Source organism: Zootermopsis nevadensis, unplaced genomic scaffold, assembly GCF_977971745.1.
Source record: "Zootermopsis nevadensis isolate Lab colony 2312 unplaced genomic scaffold, Znev_1.0 Znev_ptg000027l, whole genome shotgun sequence".
Lineage (NCBI taxonomy): Eukaryota > Metazoa > Arthropoda > Insecta > Blattodea > Termopsidae > Zootermopsis > Zootermopsis nevadensis.
The window spans coordinates 1,426,405-1,452,575 of NW_028259159.1; the positions used below are offsets into that span (position 1 = coordinate 1,426,405).

Below are 26,171 nucleotides of genomic sequence, written 5' to 3' on the forward strand. Positions count from 1 at the left end.
GTTGGGACATCATTTTGGGTGATAAACCACGCGGGAAGACTTAGGCATGGATGGAGGAGAATATTCAACTGGATTTTTCGGGGAATAGGAAATGTGAATATGTAAACACAACTGGCTCAGGATACTTACCAGTGACTAGCTTTTGTGATGACAGTGATGAAAGTTTGTTTCTATAACGACAGAGAAATTTGTGTATGAGTTGTTATTTTCATTACAACACAGACTCAACCCTTTAGCGAAGCACACGTGTGTGATAAAACAGTATTAACTTCAGTGAATCTTACTGGAAGGCATGTTCAATAAAATAAGTCATTATCTCACATGAAAACTTGTTTGACTTGTCACACTTACAGTTAATTGTGTCTGTGTCAGGTACACCAGTCTTAGTTTTCTTTTTATTAGTGCTCATTTAAGTGTGGATGATTTCACTCAATTGCATGCTGTGCTAAATTAAACAGCCTTTCTGAATTAATTCTAGCAACGACCTGGCCAGGTCATCGTTATTACACACTCATCCCAGTTATTGATATGCTCTTGTTGATTAAAGGGAACGCTTACTACCACGATGTTCAGATTATTTTATCTTCTCGCCGGCTGTCAAAAAACGTGAAAATTTAAATAGGGCCATTTCTTTTCTTTCAGACTGAGGGAAGAAGAAAAATTGAGTGTGTGTGAGAATGATGCTAAGGAAATAATTAGACCCTAAGAGGGAGGGAGAAAACTGCTCAGTGAACAGATTCACATGTAAGATTTGAGGTTTTCACAGCAGTGCGTATGAAGATTTCTGTCTTCTGGGTTATTCCGCCGTGTAGTCTGGTCGATGTTTACCTACGTTTCAGAGGTCATACTGCCTCCGTCATCATCGCCCTAATGACGGAGGCAGTATGACCTCTGAAACGTTGGTGGACATCGACCAGACTACACAGCGTAACAACCCAGAAGACAGAAATCTTCAACAGTTTCACAGTTTGTACTTTTCATCAAATATTATTTGGGCGATAAAGTCATGGATGACGAGATGAGCGGTGTATATAACACGCTTGTGAAGGTGAGAGAATGCATGCAAAATTTTAGTTGGGAAATCTGAAGAGAAGAGATTTATAGTAAGACTTGGGCTCAGGTGGATTTAACTGGCTCATATAGAGTCCAGTAGCGGGCTCTTGTGTAATGAAACTTCGGGTACCATAAAAGGCAAGAAATTTGTTCACAATCTGAGGGCGTACAGAACCCTGTAGTCTTATATTGCTGAAATAATGGCGTGATTAGCAAACTGTGCAACAGGAAAAGTGACACAATGGGGCCTTCACTGGCTTGAAGATAAGCTAAGAATGTTACCCGCATTTTCCCATCTTGCTATGAATTTACATTATAATATCTGCAAAGTGATGGGCTTGTCTACGTACAATTATTATGTTGGCAACCTTGATTTTTTCACCAGCTGGCATAATTAACGTCAGTTAAATTCCAGATGCCACAAGAACGGAAGTAGGAAGACTGTGTCTGTGGTAAAGGATGCGGGTAAACAGTTACGAGTTTGAAATTGTGCGCTGATTGCCAGTTTCGGAGGGGAACGTGTTCCGTACACAGACGTAATATAATGACTGGACCTAGAATCATTTGGTTGATTAATGTGTTGACTCAGCTTCTCTGGTTTTTTCCGATTGTCATCATAGCAACAAACCATGCTACGTCGCGGTTGACTTCTCTCCACTCCTCGTTCTTATTTGGAAGATCCCCGTTCGATTCTCGACATGGAGGGCGGCTATCCTGACTGGAGGTTTGTGTTTTTTGTTAATTAACCTAAGCAGATGTTGGTAGAGCACTTTGAAATATGCCGTGACTGCTGAATGCCGCACCCATCCTGGTTCAAGATTCACCCCACAACCCTAGAGAAGGATTCCAGGCGAGGAGAAAGAATTTGCCATGGAAGAGCATGAACAAACACAGAAGTGCCGAAGGAAAGACCTTACTTTTACTTGTTACCAATCAGCGTCGTGTGGTTCTGTCGGAAAGGAGTCACCGGTTTCCGGAAGGGTTCTTCTTTCCACAGCTTATGCTCGATGAATTCTGTTACTAAAAAATCCTGGTTTATATCTTACTGAAGTATCTAGTCTGAACGTTCCACATTTAGACAAAATTTGTTTTTGGCTGTTGTGTTCTAAATTCGTTTTTCTAGTTTTCTGTAATAAATCTGTGACTATACCGCAAGGCTTCCAGATCACAGTACAGTTATGTGGCCTGGCAGTGCCATGGAAGCGCCATTGATAAATTCCCGGTAACCCGAAGTTGGAGGCAGTGAGTCATATAGAGCGGAGTACAACAGTTTTCCTTTCAGACTACAAACAGGTTTTCATATTCCGATTGTTCAATGACTTATCGCCATGCTTCTTATTTGCGTCATGAATTCTGGTCCTGGTTTGTGAACCGTTTATCTGAGTCATCTCAAGAATGCCACTTCTGCTTTTAAAATACCCAGAGTTGGTTGTATCTCTGGTAATGACTAATCGACTAATCTGATCTAAGATGAGGACTCTAAATGATGAATGGAGGTAAATATCTGTGACAGTTCAGTGTGACAGACTTGAGCGAGTGCAATTATGAAAGAGAAGCGTGAAACTTTGGGCAGAATCAAAGCGACGGTGACATGTGATCTACAGTCCCAAAGATTTGTCGTAGAATCTGGGTCTACATGATGGCGTTACGTGAGTGGTTTGATATGAATTACGTAACTGGTCGAATTTTCTGTAACTGAACTCACATCATTGACACCGAGCAGAACCTGAAACCTCGGTCATTTTGTTTGTAATTATTGCGTTATTATATATCACACTGCATTTAACTCTTGGAATGCAAAAGCAGTTGTCCGTAGTGTGGAATGCCTCCAGCCTTGTACTTGGGCAAAGCAAAGTGCAAAGCTCGTTAATATAAGTTACAAGTTGCACAGATGAAATTGTTTATGAAGCCGGGGGAATCTGTTTATCGCACGCGCGGGGGATAATGTTGCATCACATTATGCAGGCCCATGCGATAAGAACATGAGATGCATTATCATGCATAGTTCATGCAACATTAAACATACGTGGAACTCTTCAGATCATCTAATCTGGAAGACATTGTAATAGCGTCGAATTATTTAGGACGTGTCTGTACCTTCCTTTTTGTATGTATGATTGCTTATCATAGTAAAACTACAAGTAGGATTTCTCAATCAACGATCCGGCCCTTCTTGGCTTAGTATATTTATGTTGAAATTTTCTGTGATTTAAAAGCAGTGAAAATTTCGGTCGGGGAACGAAATAGGTAAAGCACAAACGATTGCAACGAAATATTTTTGTTTGTGTGTGGGAATTAATATATAACCTTCCATTCTTCAGGAAAGGACAGCGTAACGAAAGTCGTGTCGAAACTATTGTGTAGATATTTTCCCATCGAATTTCTGCAAATTGCTATAGACTCATACGCTAATGTTTTCGTAACAGAATAACGGAGTTTGCGTAAGATTACTTACAATACAATGCGATACAAAAATGTAGATTCTAGAATCTTGAAGAAGACGGAAATTAATGTACAACTGAGTGCATTATTATAACCGTAACTTCACAGGTTAATGAAATTGAGGTCTGCATATCTGAAACATATGTAGTTACATACGTTCTGCGGACACGCAGTCTGGAAGAACTCTTTTATTTGCATAAATGGGACCTCTATTATAGGTCAGAGCCTTGGACAAATAAGATAAGCTTATTTCTGTATGTAAGCATTTTTGCTTTGTCTTCTCCCGAGAGAACATAAGTGAAAACCTCTTTTTGTGAACGTATCAAGAGGTGTACCTTGTTGAATGCGTAACAGCAATTTCATGCTGTAGTCTTGATATCAAGGCATACATGCCATGTGCTTACAGGTATGCGGTTTCCAAAATATTTCTCTGCGTGTACGCAGCATAAACTATTTCTCATCGCCTGATCCATTTTGATATAAAGAAACGTGGAAGTTTGTTGGTGTATTCAAGTAAAGTGGCAGCCATGATTGGCCGGAATGGTTCCCACTAACCGAAGTTCGAAGGTTTCTGATGACGTTACATTGTGATAAAATGTTCTTTTGGACTCTGTCCATTGTCTGGGTATAAATCACAACGTTTTGACGTTGTATTCTGCTGCTGTTAGCAGGTAAAATGAAAGACATGATGGAGCTTACTTCACCACTCATTACAACATACTCGTTAAAACCCCAGTCTGTATCAGGTCACTGCTGTGATCTACCATTCGTTTTGTCCCATTAGCAGAATTTTCTTTTGTTTTTTTGGGAGGGAAACATACAGATCTCTGAAATTATGAATTGTTGGAAATGACGCAGGGATTGTGAGAAAAGAATAAAATGGGTAGTGAGGGGTAAGCTTTCGACCCGTGTGTACGTGCCCAACATGCAGTGCGAACCCGGTGCTTTGAATCAGGATAGCTTTTACACGTGAATGCCAAAGTCAGCTGCCCTTTTACAGTTGTTTTCCTATTGGGAAATTGATTACAGTGTGCCTTGTTTGTATAGGCTGTGTTTATATTTATATTGGTGTCAGTGTTTTGTTTGTTAATTTTACACGTGCATTCTTGTCACACAGTGCGGGATCATGATGTAAGTAGGCTAGTTCCTTGTTTATTTCTTCCTTTAATTTCTTGTTTTGTTTTTTTTAGGTCTTCACGGCGGTAAAAATGTCAATGTCCTTCTGCTTTGTTACGCCGTGTGGACTCCTAAGTAGATACCAACGTTTCAGAGAAACATACTGTCTTCATCTTCAGCCCTGACCTGAAGATGGAAACAGCAAGCCTGTGTTCTCGAAAACGTTGGTATCAACCAGCGAGTGAGTGCACGCATCAACCTTGTTTCTTCTGCAATCTGTTTTTCTTCTCGATGACCAGGTTTTAGCCACAGATACTGAGGACATTCGGTAGATAATTCCTTACAAGATATGCCAAGCCGCCTTTTCACTTTCTTCCTGACTTACACGTAATCGTCATCATGTTCCGCCTAACCATCTTTCACCTGGATTGGAGGCGTGTTACGACGCAGGATTGATTCTCGAACAAAGAATCAGGCGGTGGGTAGGGCACTATAGATGGGGGATCAGCCGACTGCAATGCTAATTTTTACACAGGGCAGCGCGATACATAATAACACGAATAATGGCTATATATTTTCCTCGAGAGAAACTTAAACCTGTGATCTCAAGCTTCTGGTGGTCCAAGATCTTAACGCGTTTGAGACCTCGCTTTTGCTGCGATCGGCTATTATTGTCCGCGTCAGTTTACTTTGGCGCCTGTGCTCCAGAGCAGCGATTTTGGCAGTGCGCTTTACGGCTCGGTTTATGTAACGGGACGGTATTGCAGGAATTCGACGATAAAAAAAACACTGTGTGGCGGTGTTCGATTCATTGTTACACTGCGTGTTATGCGTACATTGGAGAAATGTTGCTGTGGTCGGTGATATCGAACACAGTGTGTCATGCTAATGACCTTCTCCGGGCCCATCTTCAAAAGATTCGAAGATAAATAGCGCAGAGAAAAACAGTTTTATGGATCCTTCTTCAGAGTTTTAACAAAGAAACGAGGACGGTTTGTCTCAGATACCTTCAGATCAATTATGGAGTCGAAGTTAAATTTATCAGCACCAAATAATGCATGCAATTGTGATTCGAACAGGGAAGATTTTTTTTTGTACTTGTGTGCCATGCATATGAAAGTCTCTGTGTAAGCGATATGCACTGAAGTCCCCACCAGTTCACAGTAAATCAGAATGTTATCTAAAGTTATTTCCTCTTGTTTGAGAATGAACAGCAGCGTTCATTTCGAAACTTTTTATCTGTGTATCGAGAGAGACGGCCACACTTCGAGATAAGTGGATGTTGTATATACGTACTTCCTTTTTCCTGTTGAGACAGGAACGGGATGGGGACCAGTGCAGCTGGTGGATGAATCTTTGGTCGAATCCCCTCAACATCAACCCACTCTTATTCACTCTTATTCGTGATACATTTCCAAGTGGCTTAATGCTGCTGTCAAAAGACCACACACACAGAGGTCTGGGTCTACGACATTCATTAACAACGGTCTCAGGCTGTGACCACGGACCACAGGATTCCCACAACTGGGAAAATGTGTAGCAGAAAGTTGGTAGGATCACCACGTTAAATAAGAAAATTAGTGTAATCACTGTTGTTGACAGGTAATTTTGATATCTAATGACTAGGAACATGTGTGGATAAAAACGACAGGACCAACGTACAGGATTTGGGTTTAAAAATCTCATTGCAATATCGATGTTCCGATCGGAGGATATTATTAAAGTATCGTGCATGTTTGGGAATTAATGTGTGAAATTAATTAAAACCCTCCACTTAAAAGCGCTGTAAGTTCTCCCACTTCGAAAGCTTGTACATTTCCAAATTTGTTGGTCACAGTTATGAACACTACAACAAAGTGCTTGTATGGAACCGAAGGTGATATCTATCTTTATTTAAAAGAGAATGCAGTCGTAAAGCTGGAAAAATTCTCTAAGAAAGGGGTGATCGGCAGTGACGTCGCTGATATGAGCAGGATTTCTGTCCTTTGACACGCTGATGCACGCACATTCATAATGATGGCCGTATCTGTAATCCAAAATGACGCGCTCCTCGTGTATCAGTAGTTGGTATTTATCGTTGATCGCGATCAATGTCGTCACTCGTTACTAATGGAGTATTTCATTGGCAGAGTAATAAACAAGCTTCATGACAGCTGATGGAGATCACATGGCCGTTTGTTTTGACTGACAGAATTGCTAAGCCTTTTTAAATGTTTCCTGTGAAATATGAAACTGTTGGGAAATGAGTTTTGCTAAACATTAGCGTGTTATAAGTTGGATGACATTTTTAAGTAGACATTACGACATTGATTTTTTCTTTAGTTCTACTGAATATTACAAAGATATGATTACTTTGTATCTTTATTCCTTTGCGAGGTTAGCTGTTCAATCCTTTTGCGTTTATTTTACTGTTTTATATTGTTATGTGCTGTTATATAAGTTTGGTTTTTTATTTCTTCTTCAGTAAGTAATCTTTTTACTATAAAAATTTGTGATTAGTCGTTGTCTTCAACCAATTTGTCGTCAAAAAATGACGTCATCAACAATGCCAACAGATATTTGTTTACTCGGCATTGTTGTGGAACACAACAATGCCGTGTAAACAAATATCTGTTGGCATTGTTGAAGTCGACACAACAATGCCGAGTAAACAAATAACGCTTCACAACAAAAGAAATCAAAGAATATCAAGCCAGTGGCATTATCACTGCTCCAGAAGGAGCACTTAGCATTCTTGAATATTGACTGACAGTCGGCCTAAAACATCAGAAAAGTGAAAGAAAAAGTTATCAAGTATTTGAAGTACCAACTCCAACAAGGTAAAGTCATACTCATTCGATAAGTAAAGTAAAGTAAAGTTTGTCCCGCTATACGCCATGTAGGCGTTTGGGGGGAGTGGAGGTATAGCTCCTCTCTTCCTTGACCTCGGCACTAGATGGGGGTGAGTGGTCAGCATCACGCCCCGGCCGGCTTTACCCCCGGGAAAGGACCCCGGTACCCATTGTAGAGGAGGCTGGGTGGGCCCCAGAGCCGGTCTGGACGCAGAGGCTAGAGGAAAAATCTTCTGCCCCCGTCGGGGATCGAACCCCGGTCGTCCAGCCCGTAGCTAGTCACTATACTGACTGAGCTATCCCGGCTCATATACTCATTCGAATTCGATATATTACGATTATGAAAACTATTATAAGAACTGACTTTATGATCGATTTTGAGACGAAGATTTTCAAGGGTGGGGCTGGACGTAAAAGAACTGTTGGCCTCTGAACAGCGATGTAAAATCTTAAATATCAGACCTATTTAACAAATAAAGAAAAGCGAAGGGAGACTAAAATTAATAAAGGTAGAAAAACTTATTCAACAAGAACAGAAGAGCAGAAGAAAACAAACGAAGACTTGCAAGTGTGGGTTGGGCGTAGATAGTTCACTAACCAAGAACAATTGGCCTCTCAATAGCAATGAAAAATCTTAAGAATTTGAACTAACAAATGAAGAAAAGAGAAGGAAGTTTTACATTGATAAACACAGAAAAACGTATTCAACAAAAAACAGAAGAGGAAATAAAAAAGAAGACTTGCAAGGGTGTGGTTGGACGTAGAAAGTTGACTAACCAAGAACTGTTGGCCTCTGATCAGCGACGTAAAGAAGTAAAATATCAGATTACAGGAAGCGAACCGAAAGGATTAGCCATCGTTATCGTCAAAAAATGACGTCATCAACAATATCACCTTATACTTGTTTATACACGGGGGTTAGTTTAGTGTCTTACTCAAGATTTTAAAACGCAACAAAACCCCTTCGGGGGGTAGGTCAAGTGTTTAAACCCCCCATTGGGGGAGGTTAATTTAGTTTCTTACTCAGGGGCTAAAACACTTGAATGAGACACTAAACTAACTCCTCTTCGGGACTAACCAAGGTTGGTTGCGTTTTACAAACTTGACCAACCCCCCCTAGGAGCTCCGAAAGGAGCGCCCTGCTCTAGTGTTTTAATAAATGTAGCAGTCATTTATTGGAGGACGTTGTATTATTGCAATGAGCGTCGTGCTTCAGAGTTCGTTTCTTGTTGCATCTAAATCATTTACTTGTGTCAGTAATGCTACTCTAAAACTGATCAATTTATCTGGAAATTTCAGTCTTATCTAGCGTTCGATTTTTGCCAAGTTTCATCTAACATTATCTCGAATAAAATATTGTAATTGCGTCATATTGTGATCCGTATATTAAAATATATATTAAAAATTACAGTCACTCACAATTATAATAATAAAATAATATTAAAAGATTTAAAGCATCATTTAAATACACTACTAGTTTCGGCTACATTCAGCCATCGACGGGTGTATGCAGTATAAACCTATCACCATTTTACTGATTTTTAACGTTATTCATATTTCACTGTCTTCATTCTTGATGGTGTTCATGTTCTTTACCGTTTCTTGTTTTGTTGCACTATCATTAGTCCTTACTAGGTTTATATTTTGTATTTTGTGTTGGCATCATTTTGTGACTGTGAAGTAAAGTTTTAATTCCATTAATGACAATTGAAAATAGAGAATATAGAAAACAAATAATTTTCTATATTCTATATTCTCTATTTTCAATTGTCATTAATGGAATTAAAACTTTACTTCACAGTCACAAAATGATGCCAACACAAAATACAAAATATAAACCTAGTAAGGACTAATGATAGTGCAACAAAACAAGAAACGGTAAAGAACATGAACACCATCAAGAATGAAGACAGTGAAATATGAATAACGTTAAAAATCAGTAAAATGGTGATAGGTTTATACTGCATACACCCGTCGATGGCTGAATGTAGCCGAAACTAGTAGTGTATTTAAATGATGTTTTAAATCTTTTAATATTATTTTATTATTATAATTGTGAGTGACTGTAATTTTTAATATATATTTTAATTATCTCGAATGTTTTTATGGTTACAGTAATCTCCAAACTATGTATATGCCCTGTAAAGAACTGTTTCAGTTAGCGTAATTATTATCAGTGCACTGAGGTAAATTTGGCTCACTGGAAATGCAATACTGTCTCCCAGTGAAGATGATTGATTTGAGAAACAAAATAGAAATATGTGTTTTGTTGTCCTGCAACCTTCTAGTACCTCCAGTAATGTCAAACGATAATTTTAATTTAAGTTCTAACTATCCATAATTTAAAACAGGTATTTAATTTTACTTTGTTTGACACTGCTTTACAATCCCTTTTGAGGACAGAGTGAGTGCACTCCCAGAGCAAAAAGCACGTGTTGCAATCGACACTGCGTTTTAGCTTAAGATTTATCTGCTGTATGTATGTAGTATTTATTCGTTCTTCTTGCAGAATGGCTTAATCATCCGCCTGTATAGTTTCCTGCGGTAACGTCTCTGTAAGAGAAGTGGATGGCTGCAACTGTGTCACCCTCTGCCGTTGGTTCGCAAGATGAGGGCGAAGAAGCTCGCGACAGAGGATGGAGACGAGATCCTGATGGTGTTGAAGGGCGCGAAACATATCACTAGTTCAGTCTCCACTGATGCCCAATTTATGGCATTGACCGCAACATCCCCCCATAACTGGCCAGCTGTGGACTGTAGTATAGGCGTTTCTGCGAATAGTTTCAACAGTGACAAGAGCCTTGCGTTGGATAAAGAGCATTCTAAATCTTGTCAAGAAGAAGAACAAAGTATCTGCGGAAACTCAAGCTTCCTAAGGCGGTTTATTGAATTTCGAATTAACGACAGCGACTTGTCTTTGAAGATGACGTCGGGTAATGAAAAAAGCAGTGTGGAGTCGAGCGGTGCAGGTAAGAGAGAAATGAAAATTTTGTTTACAAGTCCAGGAAGTGAGGACCAGCCTTCTATCGAATCTTCTGCAGATGGCGCGAACTCAGTAGCCTCAAAAAAACCTTTGCCTGATTATTCAGATAACACATCCACGTATCCTACTGATATGTTATCGCGTTCAGCCATCCATAAAGAAAGGAATGATTCAGGGCTACAGAATGAAGAGTTTCCACCAAAGCAGTCTGAAGGTAACACTGGTAGGAACCAAGTGACTGGCGATATTATTAGACATGTTTTTCCTAAAATCCCTACAATTCGTAGAGTTGATGAACTGAGGATACGCATTGAAGGTAATCTAGAGACCACAGATTCTACGAAGAAGGTATGTACGATTGGCAACTCTGTGATAAATAATTACGCAGACGAAAAATATTCCATAAAATCTGCACCGGAGGTGAAGGAACATAGAAGCAAGGTAGAGGTTAGAAGGAGCAATTCGAATACAAGAGAAAACCCTCCACGGAAAGTCAGTTTTAAAGTTCGCAGCAGTTCTAACAACGGGAGATTATCGTCTTCGTATATATCATCAGCGACATCTAGGCGTTCTTCAGCCTTGAGTAAGGGATCGCTTACGGACTCGAAGATTCCTAGCAAAGTCGCTGTTCTCGCTTCCAAGTTCAACGCGATAATTCATGAAAACAAAGAAGAAAAGAGCGTAGAGATTATTCAAAATGACTCTAGGATGCTCCCTCAGTTTCCAGCAGGTTCGATAACTCCTTCGAATAAGAAGCAACCACAAACAGAAAGGGCGTTCGTATCCAGACGAAACAGTAGTAATTCCAAACGAGAGGGCTGTTTATCGAGCACCGGGGGTAATACAAAGAGTGTTTTTTTGGGCGTTGCACTTCGAAAGCACTCATCAACCAAACAGCCTCTCTTGGAACCAGACAACAGTCAAAAGTCTTCCAATAGTAGTATTACGAAGGACTGCAAACGAAGGAGCAATATGTCATGTCGATCGTCTGCTGTCGGAACAAAAAGTGGAAGTGTTAAAGCTGCAATTCAGATTTTCGAAAAGAACGCTACGACAACTCGTCCAGCTAAAATCAATGCAGTTGCTTTAGGAGGGAACAGAAGGAATGTAGGGAACTCTGTCACGTGTGGATTGAAGCAGTCGCTTGAGAGTTCTGAAGCCAAGAAAGAACCAAAATATCCTAGAGTTATATTTAAACGAGATGCCACTCTAGTGCGTGTGACTTTAGATTGTGAAGACGTGTGCAATGAGGACCAAACTACCAAACAGGTTGAAGATAGCTGCAACACCCGAACCAACGACTGCCAGAAGTCAGCAACGAAATTGTCACGGGGTAGTTGTGAAGATGAAGAAAAGGTTTGTGTGAAGAATGATTACGTAGAAGGCTTTAATGCTCGGTGTAAAAGTGATAAAAATGTTACCGTGGTTGGTGTTGGGGGAGGTTCAGGACATGACGAAATGAAGAAAAAAGAAGAGAAAATCAAACCCGTAGTGCCAGTCAAAAACGTGACTAAAAAACAAATTTACAAAAGCGTGCCTTTTTTTAAAAGTGACACAAACGATTTCAAATATGCGAAGGTGACGTGTAAACAGGACAGTATATATAGGACAACAAGCAATGGATCTGTGACCGAAAATACTTGCGTTCACTACGATAAACTTGCATTTCCACATAAAGCACCGACAGGTTCAGAATATTCGATAAACAAGATTGCCTCAACCCTAGAAAGAGAAAACTTCCAAGAAACTGACAGAGAATTAATGACACCGAATAGATCGTTCCTGTGGGGGGTATCACCGCCAAGCAACAAAGTTCGAACACAGGACGACCAGTCTACATCAGTGTCTGTGCCATTAACCGATAATTATGAACCAACAAATCCGGAAGTTCCTGCACCTGTAACAAATTGCAGTATTGAAGAAACATACGATGATGTGTACCCACCGTCCACTGTTTATTCTGATGGAGTTTCTTTGATGCACCCCTATTCCGTGGTTCACCCACAAGATGATGACATGTACGATGACGTAGGCTCTCCCGCCACTGAAGAGAAACAGTCTCCAAGGATACCTGCAGTTTCGGCGGTCAGGTGAGTTGTTCAGTTGTCGACATATTCAAAAGAAAAGTTGTAACAGGCAATGTCGCCTGCCTGTGACGTGAGGGGGGGGGGGGAGTTTCGGAAACCACCTATTTATTTCATGGTCGTCTGCCTGTAATTAACAGCGATCATACCACCTGACCGGTTTCAAAGAAATTCGGTCGCACTTACACTACATTTCATCAAACCAATTTTACGGTCACTTGGTTGGTTAGTATTGATGACATTTTTGGCCGTTCTTACGGGACAACACAGTGATTTGTTTTTCAGCTAAATAGACTGGGGATGTCTTTATTCGTATTTATTTCGGCATCATGTGTTTGGGGCTTAAAAATAAAAATAAATAAATATATATATATATATAGGTGGTAATAAATTATTAGTAAATATTACAAAGTTAAAATGTTTTAAGAGGGACAGTAGTAAATCAAAATCACATTCCCGAAAAGAGCAGATTAAATCCATGGATTCCTTGCTGCTACTCACTTCACAGTCTTTTGCCTTCCAGTCGGTTGTCTGAAAAAGTAAACATTGCAGCACTTTTTTTATCTGTTGTCTTTTGTGGTTGTGAAAACGTGGTCCCTCACGTTAAGAGAATAATAACATATATTGAGGCTGTTTAAGAACAAAATGATGAGGAGAAATTGTGACGTAACAGAAGGGACGTGACAAAAAGTGGAGAAAAATACATTATGAGGAACAGTCTGTTAATAGCTTGATCAATTAAGAGGGGATGAGAAGGGCGGAGAAATGCATACAAAACATTAGTCAGGAAATCTTAAGTGGGGGGGGGGGGGTTGTTTGGAGACCTTGGCGAAGATGAGAGGGCAATATTAAATTGGATCTTAAAAAATAAGTTTTGAAAATGTGGGGTTTCAACTGGCTTAGGATAGCGACTAGTGGTGAGCTGTTGTGGGGCGACTGTTACCTTCTTAAAAAGGACTTTATTTCATGGAATTAATAATGAAAGTTTCTTGCAGTAACTGCGCCGACGACAATGGAACTGACAGTGGATACGACTACTGTCGCGGGTCCGTGGAGCCTTCACTGGACCAGAACTATGACGACTGTGAGGGCGAGGGTTATCAGTGCATCGGGGAGGACAACCCTCACGAGGACGCGGAGTCCAACATATACGACGACGTAAAATCAGTGACGACGCTAAAGGTATCAGAAGACGTCGCGTCTATTAGCAATTGCTACGAGTCCATCTATTCCGGGGGGGACAGATCCATGACATCTGATGGAAGGACGACCATTGACGGCGGTACCATGAGAATGGGCGGACCTTCATCGGCTTCCAGTAGTATCGGAAGCGGAAACCATAGCTTCTGCGATCAAAGCAACAGTTTGTATGGTGTTGGAGGCTGTAGGTTTGATTCTGCATCAGTGTCGCAAGCTTCAACAGGTAAGATAGTGGTTTTGTACAGAGTGAATAACTATCAAACTAATGCTTGTCTGTGTATTTGGATGGGCTTGGAACCGAAGCTGTGGGTTGGTCGGTTGCAGGTATGTCAGGATTTTTCTCTCCGTTACTATGTCCAGACCTCTTAGACCTACCCAGCCAAGTATCCAAGGGGAATGTGGGCTCTTTCCGCGGACGCAAAGCGGCCGGGTCGTGAAGCTGAACCATGCGTACCAATAAAATGTTATGTCTGGTTAAAAATATCCTCTCTACACCGTATACAGACATATTTGAGATTCATTCCGAGCTACGCTGATTCGGAGGCGGGATATTTTGATCTGCGTCTGGAAGCTACGCTAATGCCCGTAGTAGTAGTAAGTTTTAGGTTATTATTTAACTCGATCAATTTCCTAATGTCTTTGTGTACATTTCGTAATCGGCTACTTCATTATCTCATCAAAATTGTGCTTTGATTATTCTGTAATCTCAACTTCCTCTATATAAAATAATTTCTAACACAACTTAATGTTCTGGAACCACCTTCAGAACTTTAATAAAAAGTTGGCAGCATTTCTCATTGAAAACAGAGACAGCTTTCGTTCCAGTCCGTGTGTTGTTGTTGTCGTAATGTCCACTTTCACCAATGTGCGTAAGGGTGTTGGATTGCCTCACGTACCCACCCTTGTAAGGGGAAACACCCGCATGTACACACTGAACATACTAATGTACTGCACCTTCTAGATACTAATCGTGTGTGTTAACAGGCATAGTAATATATATATATATATATATATATATATATATCCATCCATTAAATTGTTTGTGATCTTCACGATGTGAGATGTGAGCTTCATTACTCGGATCTAAATCTTGAACGTACCAGATCGCATCAAGTAGCGACTCCAGTTAAACGGTGTTTCAAGAAACTGTTTGCTGCATGGAGTGAAACAAACTAGCCATTAGGGTATGGTAATGGTATACAGATTTATTTGCTTTGTAGTTTCAGCTGAAGACGGCCCCCACGAGGTACTGTCGTATCAGCTGACGTGTGTGAACTCTCGTCAACCACGGAGCGAGACCAGCGACGAATGGGTGGACATCGAAATGACCGACTCTGACGGCGAAGGAAGTGAAGACGCCGTAGCAGTGTGAGTACATGGGACAGGATAATACTGCATTTGAACACCACTTACTGCAGGTTAGCATCGGACAGATTAAACGGAAGCCCAAACTGTAACACCTTTTCCAAGTTGGGAGATCTACTTACAGTTAAAGAATATAGGACATGTTCCTACAAAGTTTCAAAGACTTTTAGTGACTTTTTTCCCCATATTATCGTTCAGTTAACTTTTATTACAAGATAGTGCTCAGGAAAAGTCAGTATTAGGGATATTGATGTAGCTTTTTATTTCATCTAGATATCAAGGTCACTGCAGGAACTGGAAGAGTCCAAGGCGGTCACGAAAAGCAAGGAAGCTGTGGTCAAAGTCTGCCCGGAAAGCTACAGGAAAGCTAATTGATGGTGAGTTGATATAGTCTGGCCATTTAATTCTGTTGAATTTATCTTCAGATGTTGCTTTGCCGTATGATTCTTGTGGCATCTTTATTTTCCATGAACATATTTCAGTAGATTGCAAAACTATTTCTACTGTCGCCTATTGTCCCATATTCTTTCCTCTCATATGAAAGCAGTGTTCTGATTTAAGGATCCCTGTTCCTGCTTGCTTCTTTTGTGATTAATTTATGTGTGAATTTCACTGACCTACACATCACGACTCTTCATGCCAACATTCTTCTGTGAGTCTCATAACCGCACGCGCATTCTGATAGTACGGGTTAAGAATACACAGTGTTTAAAATAAAGAATAAAAATTACTAAACAATAAGTAGGAAGGCTGTCGCTGTGAATTCAGCAGCTGCTTGAGGTACAGAGATATTAGACATTTTGGGGGATCAGTGTTGCCAGGACAAGACAGGCAGCACAGTAGTTTGTAATTCAAGGTAAATCAACCACTGGCCACACCAGTATTCTGTGGAAAGAACGGCAGGAATACTTATTATCGCAATATTACATTTTGTAAAGAGTTTTCAGAGGAATCCAATGTTCGTTCCTTTTTTTAAACTTATTTTACTCTTAATCTTACTTTTGGAATCTGCTTTTTAATGTATTCGCGTCAGTCATCTAATTTAATGGTCCAACATATAAATAAGAAATTGGATTTCCGGAGTTAGAGTGGCTAAAGGAAGTCGCATCCTGCGTTCCTCGGGGATAATCCAAGTATTTACAACAAATACACAGGTACGTAACAGTGACGTCGGTTCTCAATTGTGGTTATGAAAGTCGCTGTGCAAAACACCAGCGTATACGTACATCTACCTCATTAGAACTAATTGTTTTTCGAATCTCCAGATTACTGATTTTAACAACGCAAAATATGTCAGCTGTACATAGTTTATCGGGGAGAAAAGGATTTTCTCTTCCAGTCATTAAAGTGAATGACTACAAATGGGTGACAGGGGTTTCGATTCACGATGACAGAAGTAGGTTTTTTTATTTTCCTCTGCGTCTTTTCGTGCCCGCCCAGCATCCTGGTCTATGAGTATGGGGTAAAGTGGTCGGAACGTGAAATTTTACAGCCAGTCCTCAGTACTTCTTAATGGCATGGTGCTCAGGTGCAGGGATAACTTAATATTTCACCATCATCTGTGACAAGAGATTAGGTCCATCAACATGTTCATTATGTTTTCATTCGACCGAATTACCCAAGAGCTTTTTACTCTAGTAACGTAATTCAATGTGAGTTAGTCACTGAGCATGGAAATGTAACTGGTAACAGTAGGCCTAACTGACGAGTTGACTACTCCTATAAAGATAAACTTTTACGAACATAGAAACCTACAGGCTTATGATTAAAGATACCACTGGCAACTCATTGAAAATGAAGGAAACCCTATTTTTTAATTTCTAATTAAAATGCGCTACCATTGTGTTCAGTATCAAATGTCTCTTGAAGGAAATCAGACTGTAGTTCTATATAAAACTGTGTTTGTTTCCCGCATATATTTCTTCTGAGTTGTGAATGAGTAAAGGATGTAAGGGATACGAAAACTAGATTACTTTTGCGGTGGATAAGAAAGGAATATAATTTTTCCGACAGTATAAGAAATTTACCCCTTCCACCCTTTCGTAAAATTATGTTAGTAGGCAAAGGAAGTAAATGAAGATGACAGGGCATAATAGATATTGATATTTTGTGAATTTTTGCTCTTCGTCCAAACTAATTACGTTTTAAAGGTTTGGCGCCATATTACAGCGCTCACGAGTCGGATCTGCTATAATCGATTGTGAACGAATATCTCGAACTACGAGCAAGTACCGTGTCGTCATGGTAACCCAACAGCTGGCCTCAATACTGACTAGTTGAATGAGAGAATAGGTGAAAGTTGTTAAGTGTCTTCGTTTTTGCTTGTGTCAGCTGTTAGTAAATCACATATAACGCTGCTGATTTTCTTCACAATTTAATAGATTGATGTGTTTTGTGAAAATCGTGATGATATTAACTGTGTTGTGTTCAACGGTGATTGAAAGTGCGAGGCGGCGGCGTAGACATTGTTGGGTGGGTTGTGATGATATCACTCAATGTCATGCTCTGAAAATATTGTAGCCTTGAAAAGAAGAGAAGCGATCTTTTACATCTTGCGTACCACAGGTCTTCTGAACATTTCTAAGTTAAAGTCTATCCCGATGTTCGTTACATAATTGGCCATCCATGGGCTGCGCCTAAAATTTCTGCTGCTAATTGCGAGAAGTATTTGGTCATACAAGGTCTGTAAATGGCTGTTTGTTGCACAACCGGATTAGTTGAGAAGAAAATGTAGAAATGACTAGTAGTTTTCGTAGCAGACATACGTTTATTAATGCTTCTCGAACTTCCGTTGAGTCATATTATCGTCGCCCCAGACCTCATTGTGCAGACCAAGGTTTGTTATTGGATTTTTTTTATTATGATTTATCTCAGGTTTAATTTAAAGCATCGTATTCATAAACGTTTATTCTTTGAGGCTGTCAAGTTTCATTTATTTAACTGTTGGAATATGTTTTGAAGTAACATAAACATGCATGAACATATACATATATCTTTTTGGTGTTTTTTGCTTAGAGATACTGATGTTCATCTTTGAAGTACTAATATTCTTCTCTGAAGTATTGTGTGATGCCTGGTTTCTTCAGCAGTTGATAAAGCAATAATCTTTTCAAATCATATTCAAAAGTGGCACCTAATTAAATAATAAACTTTACATGGAAAGGACAAATTATTAAGACTTTCCAGTTGTTAAGAAGATGATTAAGTGATAATTTTGTTCTGATGTTGGCAAAACATTTCCACATATGAAGTTAAGAAGATTTATGTGGTATAACCAGGTATCAGTACTACACTACAGTATCGTGTTTTATCATTCATATTGTGTTGGTGTTCACATTGGCTAATTCATTACAGTCTACGTGTCTTCTTCCTCTGTATTATACTTGGGAGCCCCTGATCCCCATGCCCACAAGCCTTCAGTCAGTCCCCATCAACGTTCCAGTGGGTCCACAGGTTTGGTCTCTTTACGAGCAATTCTCTACATTGGAGATGCTCATGAAAGCCAGGAGATGACCTTTTTCCTGGAAAAGGAAGGTTAGTTTAGGAATGAGCCAGTTGTGATATATGTATATAATAAGAACATTGACTTAGGACAGTGCTAATTACTGGCAACATATTGGAAGTATAATTCTGCATTGTACATTTTATGTACCACATATTTGTTATATTTGTATTGATTATTGTATCTCTCCATTTTTGTAGGAGGAGAACATAGTTCTGACTCAGACGCAGATCACCATTATGAGATGCTATATGAAGTTGTAGGGAACAGTAAGAATAATGAGGTGCCTTATGATGATTTTGATTCCTTTGACTCTGATGCGTCTGACGAAACATACATCAAACCTTTGCATCAGGTACAGAGAAGAACTTGCCATTTTTATTTTCATATCTTGATGTAAACTATGTAAATTTTCCATTAAATAATACATAAGTTTGTGGGGCACTGATGATTGCAAAATAAGGTGAATTATCACTTGGTAGAGCTAAACTGTTTTTTGTTGATGGGTTATAATGCAATGTGGATTTATAGGTAGAATATGGACATTTTGGATGAAGACATCATCTTAATCTTAAGGTCATTCCTCTCAAGGCAATATCTGATTCATTCATGATGCTTCATAGACAGAGACTGTCAAAATCCAAAAATGCTTCTGTGCATAAGAAATATGCAAGAGAAGAAAATTGTGGATCTCTGATACAAAAACTGGAGAAATATTTAGTTTGTATATAGTACAGCAAACATAAAAAATGGTTATGAACAAAAATCTGATTTCTGATTAAAACAATGACTAGAGACTATTGCAGTGAACATTTACAGTTGCAGGACATGAAAATGTGTTGCCTAAAAGTATTTGTAAAATTGAACCGGCATTAGTAATTATATAAGCTTTATAAAAATAGTTTTAATATAATGTATGCATCTGAGATTGTCGTAATAATACCTGTTCTGGCATGTATATTGTTATTTCAAAGACAGTTATTTTTGTTTAAAGGCAGGCTTTGACATTGGTAATGGCCGACTACCAGAACCACCACCTGGACAGAACATCTATGCCATCAGTAAGATTGCTGAGGCTGCAGGGAAAAAGATGCTCAAACTGGGCAAGAGTCTTCGCAAGATCAGGACTAAACGAAGTAACAGCAGGGCACCAGAAGCTCAGCATAATGGTACCAGCATAATTAAAGTGTTTACATTTAATTTTTATATGAAATATAGAATATCTACATTAGCTTAATATATTTTTTTAACTCGACAGACTAAATGGTACTTTGTGAAAAATCTTTGCTTGATTTATAGCTTTTAATTTTTATGGTAAGATGAGAATTTTAACAATTATGTTTATTTGCAGAATTCTAAAATAGTTTTTTCATACAATTTTGTCATTCTTTTAACCCACTGGCTTGTAGCTTTTTGTCTCATTTTGCCAGCAGTCCAGCAGCTGTTGAAAGGCCTGGTAGGTGATGTGCTGGTTCTTGAAATCAGTGGTTAATAATAAATATTGCTTGTAAGCATTTGCATGTTTTGGGTGGGAACTTTTGTCTGTTATGTCTTTAGCACAATCTGCTACAACTTGCATCCAAAAACAGTTTCTTCTGTTACATCCCACCGTAACATTTGAAACAATGAAGAAAAGTAATGTCACTGTAGGATAGAAGAATGTTAATCCCAGAAGTAATTTACTGCGTGCTATTATACCATCACTGTTTCTATGCAAGTCTTATGTTGCTGACATGGAACCCAGAGGTTTATTACATTACAGCGACATTAACGTGTATGATCTGTTTGTGATTTGTTATAAACATTTTTCATTTTCTAAGTTTTGCAAATATCAGTTTATCTATCAATGTCTTTCTCTCTGTCTCTTGCTTGCAGAGTCACTACAATTTGATTTTTAATTTTGATTGCATGCCTGCTAATATACATTAGAGTGTTTGGCAGGGAGTGGAAGTTAATACTTTTAACTCGGTATATTTGAATAGTAATGGCAAATTTACTGGATGCTAAAACAAGAAATAATTTGATGTAGCTCAAGTTTAGTGTTGTGGATTCCTTTTTAGTAGAAATACATGCATGCAGTGTTCAGTTTAGTTTCAAAATCTTTTATAGGAGACCATTAAGAGAAAAAATTAATGTTTTTCCCTTTCACATTTTCCTTTACAGCTCGACCACCACTGCCCACCACTCAAAGACCACAACGTCCTTCTCCATCTCATCCATCACCACCAGTCCTTCCTCCTCGAATCTCAGAGAAGACTTTATCTTCAGGAAACCTAGCAGGGCGCAAATATTGGTCATTACGCAAATTCAAGAGAAGTATATCTGCTTCAGATCAAACATCACCTGCGCCTCCATTTAGTGGCCCAAAGAAGGAAACAGCCACTTTCTACCTCACACAGGCACTGGATGCTGACATGGGCAGCACTGAGGGAAATATGAATGTGTAAGTTTGATTGTAGTAATAACTTGTTTTATGGTTTGGCACACATAATGAGATATTTTGTGGTTTAGCTGTCATAAGAAGACACTTAGCGCTGAATTTTTAGCCAGCAATTTAAAAAATAATAATATTTATATGCTTGATACATGTTTCAGAAATAATGCTTCATTGTCTCTTTGGGTGAATGTTCACTGTTTAGTATATTAATGATGAAGACTGTTCTGTTTTGTTTCCAGTAGTGATAATTAACTGAATTGTAACAAATCTGATGAAATATTTTTTACGCTTGTAGATGTTGCTATACCTAGCTCACTGTGTCATGTTTTTTATGTACCAGGGGATCTACTGATACTACTGACATTTGCTCAGAAAGTGGTGGTACACCAACTAGTCCTTCAAGTTTGGGCAGCAGCAAGACGATTGTATATGATAGTGGAATGGATGCAAACTGCAACTCAGAGGGACTACAGAAAATGCCCACCAATTTTAGTAATAGCAACAAGCAGAGGCCAATTTCAGCTCCTGAAAGAAGGAACAGTGGCAGCGTCCGTCCTAACTCTCCTCCTCCTCTTCCTCCTCCTCCCCACAGTTCAGGCTCCTCAGGTAAATTTTATTGAATAGAATTAAATTACCATATGCAAATGATTGTATAAATTACCTTGATTCTGTTAATCTGAATCTGCCTTCCCAACAGTATACAAATTGTTCATGCAGAACCACCTTATCAAATAGGTAAAGTAGGCAGGTGCCCCCCACCATGTGATGAACATCAGTTCCAAGTGCTTAAACGTTCCCTAATTTTTTCTTATTCCAGAAATTTTAGTCTGTTATACGAGTAATATTTGAATACGAAGCTTTATCATTGTGTTCCATCTTCTGTACATCAGAAAGTGTAAGCTGTGTTCTCCGTTTGTTCAGATAATCCAAAGAAACCTCTCCGTAAAGAGAAAAGAAATTCAAGTAACACGTCCTGGTATGCTGAATGTGGGCTGTTTGATCAGACAGAAGTTCAGAATATGGGCATTATGGGTATGTTTACCATTCTTATATTTTATTAATAATTCAGTGAAACATGTAGATTTGAAAAATAATGAAGGGCCTGAGATATAGGCCAAAATATTTGTATAATCTAAATCCTTGTGACCAAGTAAGTTGGTGCAGCAATAATGCTGTAGATTGTATTTGACAATTGGCTGATTCCAGTGTTAACTATTTATGGTTTTCCTAAGACTTTACATATAAATTTGAGGATCTTCACACGGGATGGCCTCCTGCTTTGAAATCTAACATTCTCACCTTTGGTTATCTTCCTTGCCCCACAGCATGTAGATGTGTATATCATATGGCTTGAATCATCAAGAAAATAACCAAAGAAGAGCTCTGTGTAAAGAAATTCTATATTTAATTTTCACGGTATGTGGGTCCACAGCATTTTGTTATGCATACTTTTCTCTGTTGTATCCACGCTTGAATGAAACTTTTGTGGTTTGTATGTTTGGGTGTCCCAGATGCAATGAATTCCATTCATCATCATTCAAGGAACTCAGCAGTCATTATTTGGAGTTGTTCTTCACACAAGATTAACATTGACTGCAAAAGTATTATCTTACTCTTGAATTCTTTATAAATTTTATGGTGTTTATGTTAGCTTTGTGCCATTCTTGTTACATGTGTATTGTGTTCTTTTGAGTGATGTGTTTGGAAAACTATCTGTCTTTTAATTCATAGATGTACCAAAGAATAATGCAAGAAAGCAAGACCGACCCATATCAAATTCATGGTATGCTGAAGTTGGACTCTGGGACATGGGTACTTCAAGTCCCAATGACAGTTCTCTGTCTGAGCAAGGTAAGGGCCTGTAGATGTGATTCACAGTTCTCATGCTGAATTGTTTTCGAGTATTATTGAACTTGAAACCTCAAAATTTCACTTGGAATTATCAGTGAAAATTAGTTTTGTAATTCTTTTTTTCCTCAAACATTTCCACTTATGATGACCATTTCTCCATCTTTGTCTGTCTTTTCTCAGCTTCTCCCCAATTTCTTCCCTTAACCTTCCTTCTCTGTGACATCTTTTATAACCTATTATAATAAACTTGATCTTAGTTGTTTTCCTTTTAATTTCATGTACAAAACTTTCTTTGGAATTCTGTCTTTATTCATTTTTAAAACATGTCCATATCAAAATCTGTTATTTGTTAATTTTTCTTCCAATGCGTTCATCCTCGTTCTATCTTTTTTTATTTCTTGCTCTAGCTCTTCTGCTTTTCTTTCAGTGTCCAACCTCAGATTTTTTTGTTTAATTTTGTTCTCTATATTTTCTGCTTTTGTCCTTCTCGACTTCTTAGAAATCTCATCTTTACTGCCATGGATCTACTAATATCTGCTTCACTCCATGTCTGAGTTTCTATTTCATAAGTTATTTTGGGTATGCAGTAACATTTTAAACAGGCATGTTTTTCTGTAGACATTTCCCATTTCTGAAGTAGTGGAAATCAAAATGAAAGTGTAGCAGTTAAAAGATACAGTTAAGTACAGATACACAATATGTCCTTTATATCTTTCACCCCTGTCAGACACTTGTTTATATATGGTGCAGATACACGAAGCCAGCACACTGATTTGAGTGGAGGAGATTCACCACTGACAGCAGGCAGTCCAGAGAACAGTGGAGTTGCTGAAAGGCGTTTCGCTGATGAACCTTTGTATCAGTTCTACACTGCAGCTGTAGTAGAGGTATTTCTTCATTTAAAAAATTTGTGATAAAAAATAAAAAATATCTTCTGAAATTTCACAACATATCTATTTCATTGCCAGCAGGCAGCACATTAGTTTTAAATGTTATGGCATAATTGGCTACCACTTTTACTGTTGTGTTACTTTATGATGGTCCTTGGTTGGTACAAAAGGGGAAAGAAAGGGAAAGAAGCTAAGAAAAGTTTGTAAAATCAAAGAGACAGTGGTAAAGTGGCTACAGATCTGTTGGAAAACGTGTAGGATTTTTAAGTGATGTTTTACAAGACCTTTGGATGCAACTGAATTAGTTCTGTTTAAAATGTTTCACTGCACTTATTCTTTGAATAGGCCATAAACAAAGAATTTATATTTTCATGCTTGCTAGTAACCATGCTTTAATCTCAATATTCTAACCTGCCAGAAAACTGGCCTATACATCCCTTGAATGGTATTTGTCTCCAAGTAGACTTGACCAAGCAGCTAAAACCCAAGGGCCACTGTAGAGTAACAAGGCATAAACTCTTGATTGTTACTTCTCTAAATTATAAATAACAGCTGATAAACACAATTTATGCATTGAACTGAGAGTGCAGATATATTCTGCACTACCTGACCAGTATAGAAAGTGATCTCTCTTATTTTGAGCAACAGTCAACTGCATAAGAATTCATGAAAGGAGTCAGAAGTTGCAGACACCAAACACTGAGATTGAGTGGTTAACACCACTTCTTTGTATTCATAAGATCATGAGTTTTATTGTTGGTATGGAAGCCGCCTGCCCTTGCTGAGGTTTTTCTTGATTTTTCAAAGGCACCCCAGGCAAATTCTGGAACATGACTACTTCCTTGCACCTTTCCAGTTCATCCAGTTTCCCATTTGACATAATACAACATGCACAGCTGAAAATTAAGAGTTTGAAATTAACTGATTAGATATGTTTTCCCTAAATAACAACCATGAGTACAATTGCCAAGTAAGAATAAAATAATGTTGATTAATGCCTTTACGTCATATGGTACAGTAGTGTTCTAGCATGGGTGCTTAAATACATGCTGTAGGTGTTTATGTGTATTTATGTAGTTTGATTGCCTCAGCTTCAACACAACTTGATATTGAAGTTACCAGTGCTCGATGTACTTATTATTGTATTTCATTGATCTGAAATCTTTGCTCACTGGAAAAAGATTTACTGACTTTTTCTTTCAGAGATATATGCGAAGTGAACTGGACTCGGATGGTTATGAAGAAATTGGAGATGGTTCTCAAAAATTGAAACCTTCTCGTCCTACTGCCATGGAGCTGATTCAACCTCGTGAAGGCCAACACCGTACTCTTTGGTGTGAAATTCCTGAAGTTGTCAGCAGTCGTGTTCTTAGTAAGAATAAATGCTGCTAAATGTATATGAGCTGATGTATAACTTGTGAGGATTTCTAGTGGATGGAAATGGGTTGGGTTGTGTTTATCATAGGCTTTTGGTATTAGTTATATTGAATGTTTGGGTCTGCTGTAAGAATTAGTTAAAAATGATTGAATTGTGATGGGCATAAAATGTAAATTCAAACTGAATTATTCATGGTCAGTATGAATAAAGTTGTATGATAGGAAATAAGAGACTTGGGAGAAAATATGAGGAGGATATTCAAGAATTAAGTGTTTTTTCTTTTCAAAATTTGTGCCCCACTGTTATGTCCGATATTGGCATACATGAAAAGTTTTGTCAGAGGTATGTTTTTCTGGAAAACGTTATTTTCTAATGAAGTTTATTATCCTTCCAGAGACTTTTATGTTTGCAAATCAGATAGTTTCAAGATTAATACTTAAAATTCAAGAGAAAATATACTTTTAAACAAATTGGTTTGTAATTTGAAGTGTTTTGAAGAGTATATTACTGCTGTTCAATCAGTGATTGTGATTATGTTAATTTTTTTAGGTACAATCAGCACTCATCAGAAGAAGTTACAAGAGGCCAAATTTGAAATTATCACTTCAGAAGCATCATACATAAATTCTTTAAATGTTCTTGAGAAACATTTCATATCTAGTCTTGAACTGTGTGATGAATCTGTCTTGTCTAGAAATGATAGAAGGACCTTATTCTCTAATCTCATTCCAGGTATTCTCTCTTGATATAATGCATTACATTAATTAGGTTTGTCACAATTCTTCACTTTTTATGTCTTGCTTAAAAATCCTGATTGTCCACCATTTTTTCTTAATATTACAGAATTTGTACTAATCTTCTGAAGTAAAACCATTTTTGAGTTAAAACTGAAATCATGATAATTACTTTTGGCTCTGTATTCAATAGTACAAACAGTTTCAGGAGATAAAATTTTAGCTCTGGTAAGCTGCTTGTTCTTTCAGAAAATGTGTGAACTTTAAATTTAATGTGATATGATATGATTAGCTGCACTACATAT

General features: G+C 38.4%; 1 protein-coding gene across 7 annotated transcripts in view; it reads left to right on the forward strand.

The window, feature by feature from the left end:
- The window catches only part of LOC110828493 (uncharacterized), a 57,659-nt gene that overhangs the window by 25,268 nt on the left and 6,220 nt on the right, over positions 1-26,171 (forward strand). For 3 of the 7 annotated variants that reach the window (XM_087356706.1, XM_087356709.1, XM_087356705.1), the window contains exons 2-15: positions 9,952-12,515; positions 13,505-13,932; positions 14,930-15,077; positions 15,348-15,451; positions 18,429-18,608; positions 18,777-18,931; positions 19,571-19,745; positions 20,740-21,019; positions 21,354-21,619; positions 21,935-22,045; positions 22,745-22,864; positions 23,615-23,751; positions 24,958-25,126; positions 25,682-25,864. In XM_087356706.1, the coding sequence (XP_087212832.1) occupies positions 10,051-12,515; positions 13,505-13,932; positions 14,930-15,077; positions 15,348-15,451; positions 18,429-18,608; positions 18,777-18,931; positions 19,571-19,745; positions 20,740-21,019; positions 21,354-21,619; positions 21,935-22,045; positions 22,745-22,864; positions 23,615-23,751; positions 24,958-25,126; positions 25,682-25,864 (4,921 nt within the window). In that variant the 5' untranslated portion in view covers positions 9,952-10,050. Of the gene's footprint in view, positions 1-1,663; positions 1,778-7,314; positions 7,431-9,951; positions 12,516-13,504; positions 13,933-14,929; positions 15,078-15,347; positions 15,452-18,428; positions 18,609-18,776; positions 18,932-19,570; positions 19,746-20,739; positions 21,020-21,353; positions 21,620-21,934; positions 22,046-22,744; positions 22,865-23,614; positions 23,752-24,957; positions 25,127-25,681; positions 25,865-26,171 lie in introns of those variants that run through there. The other 4 variants (XM_087356707.1, XM_087356708.1, XM_087356710.1 and 1 more) reach the window with 4 other exon arrangements.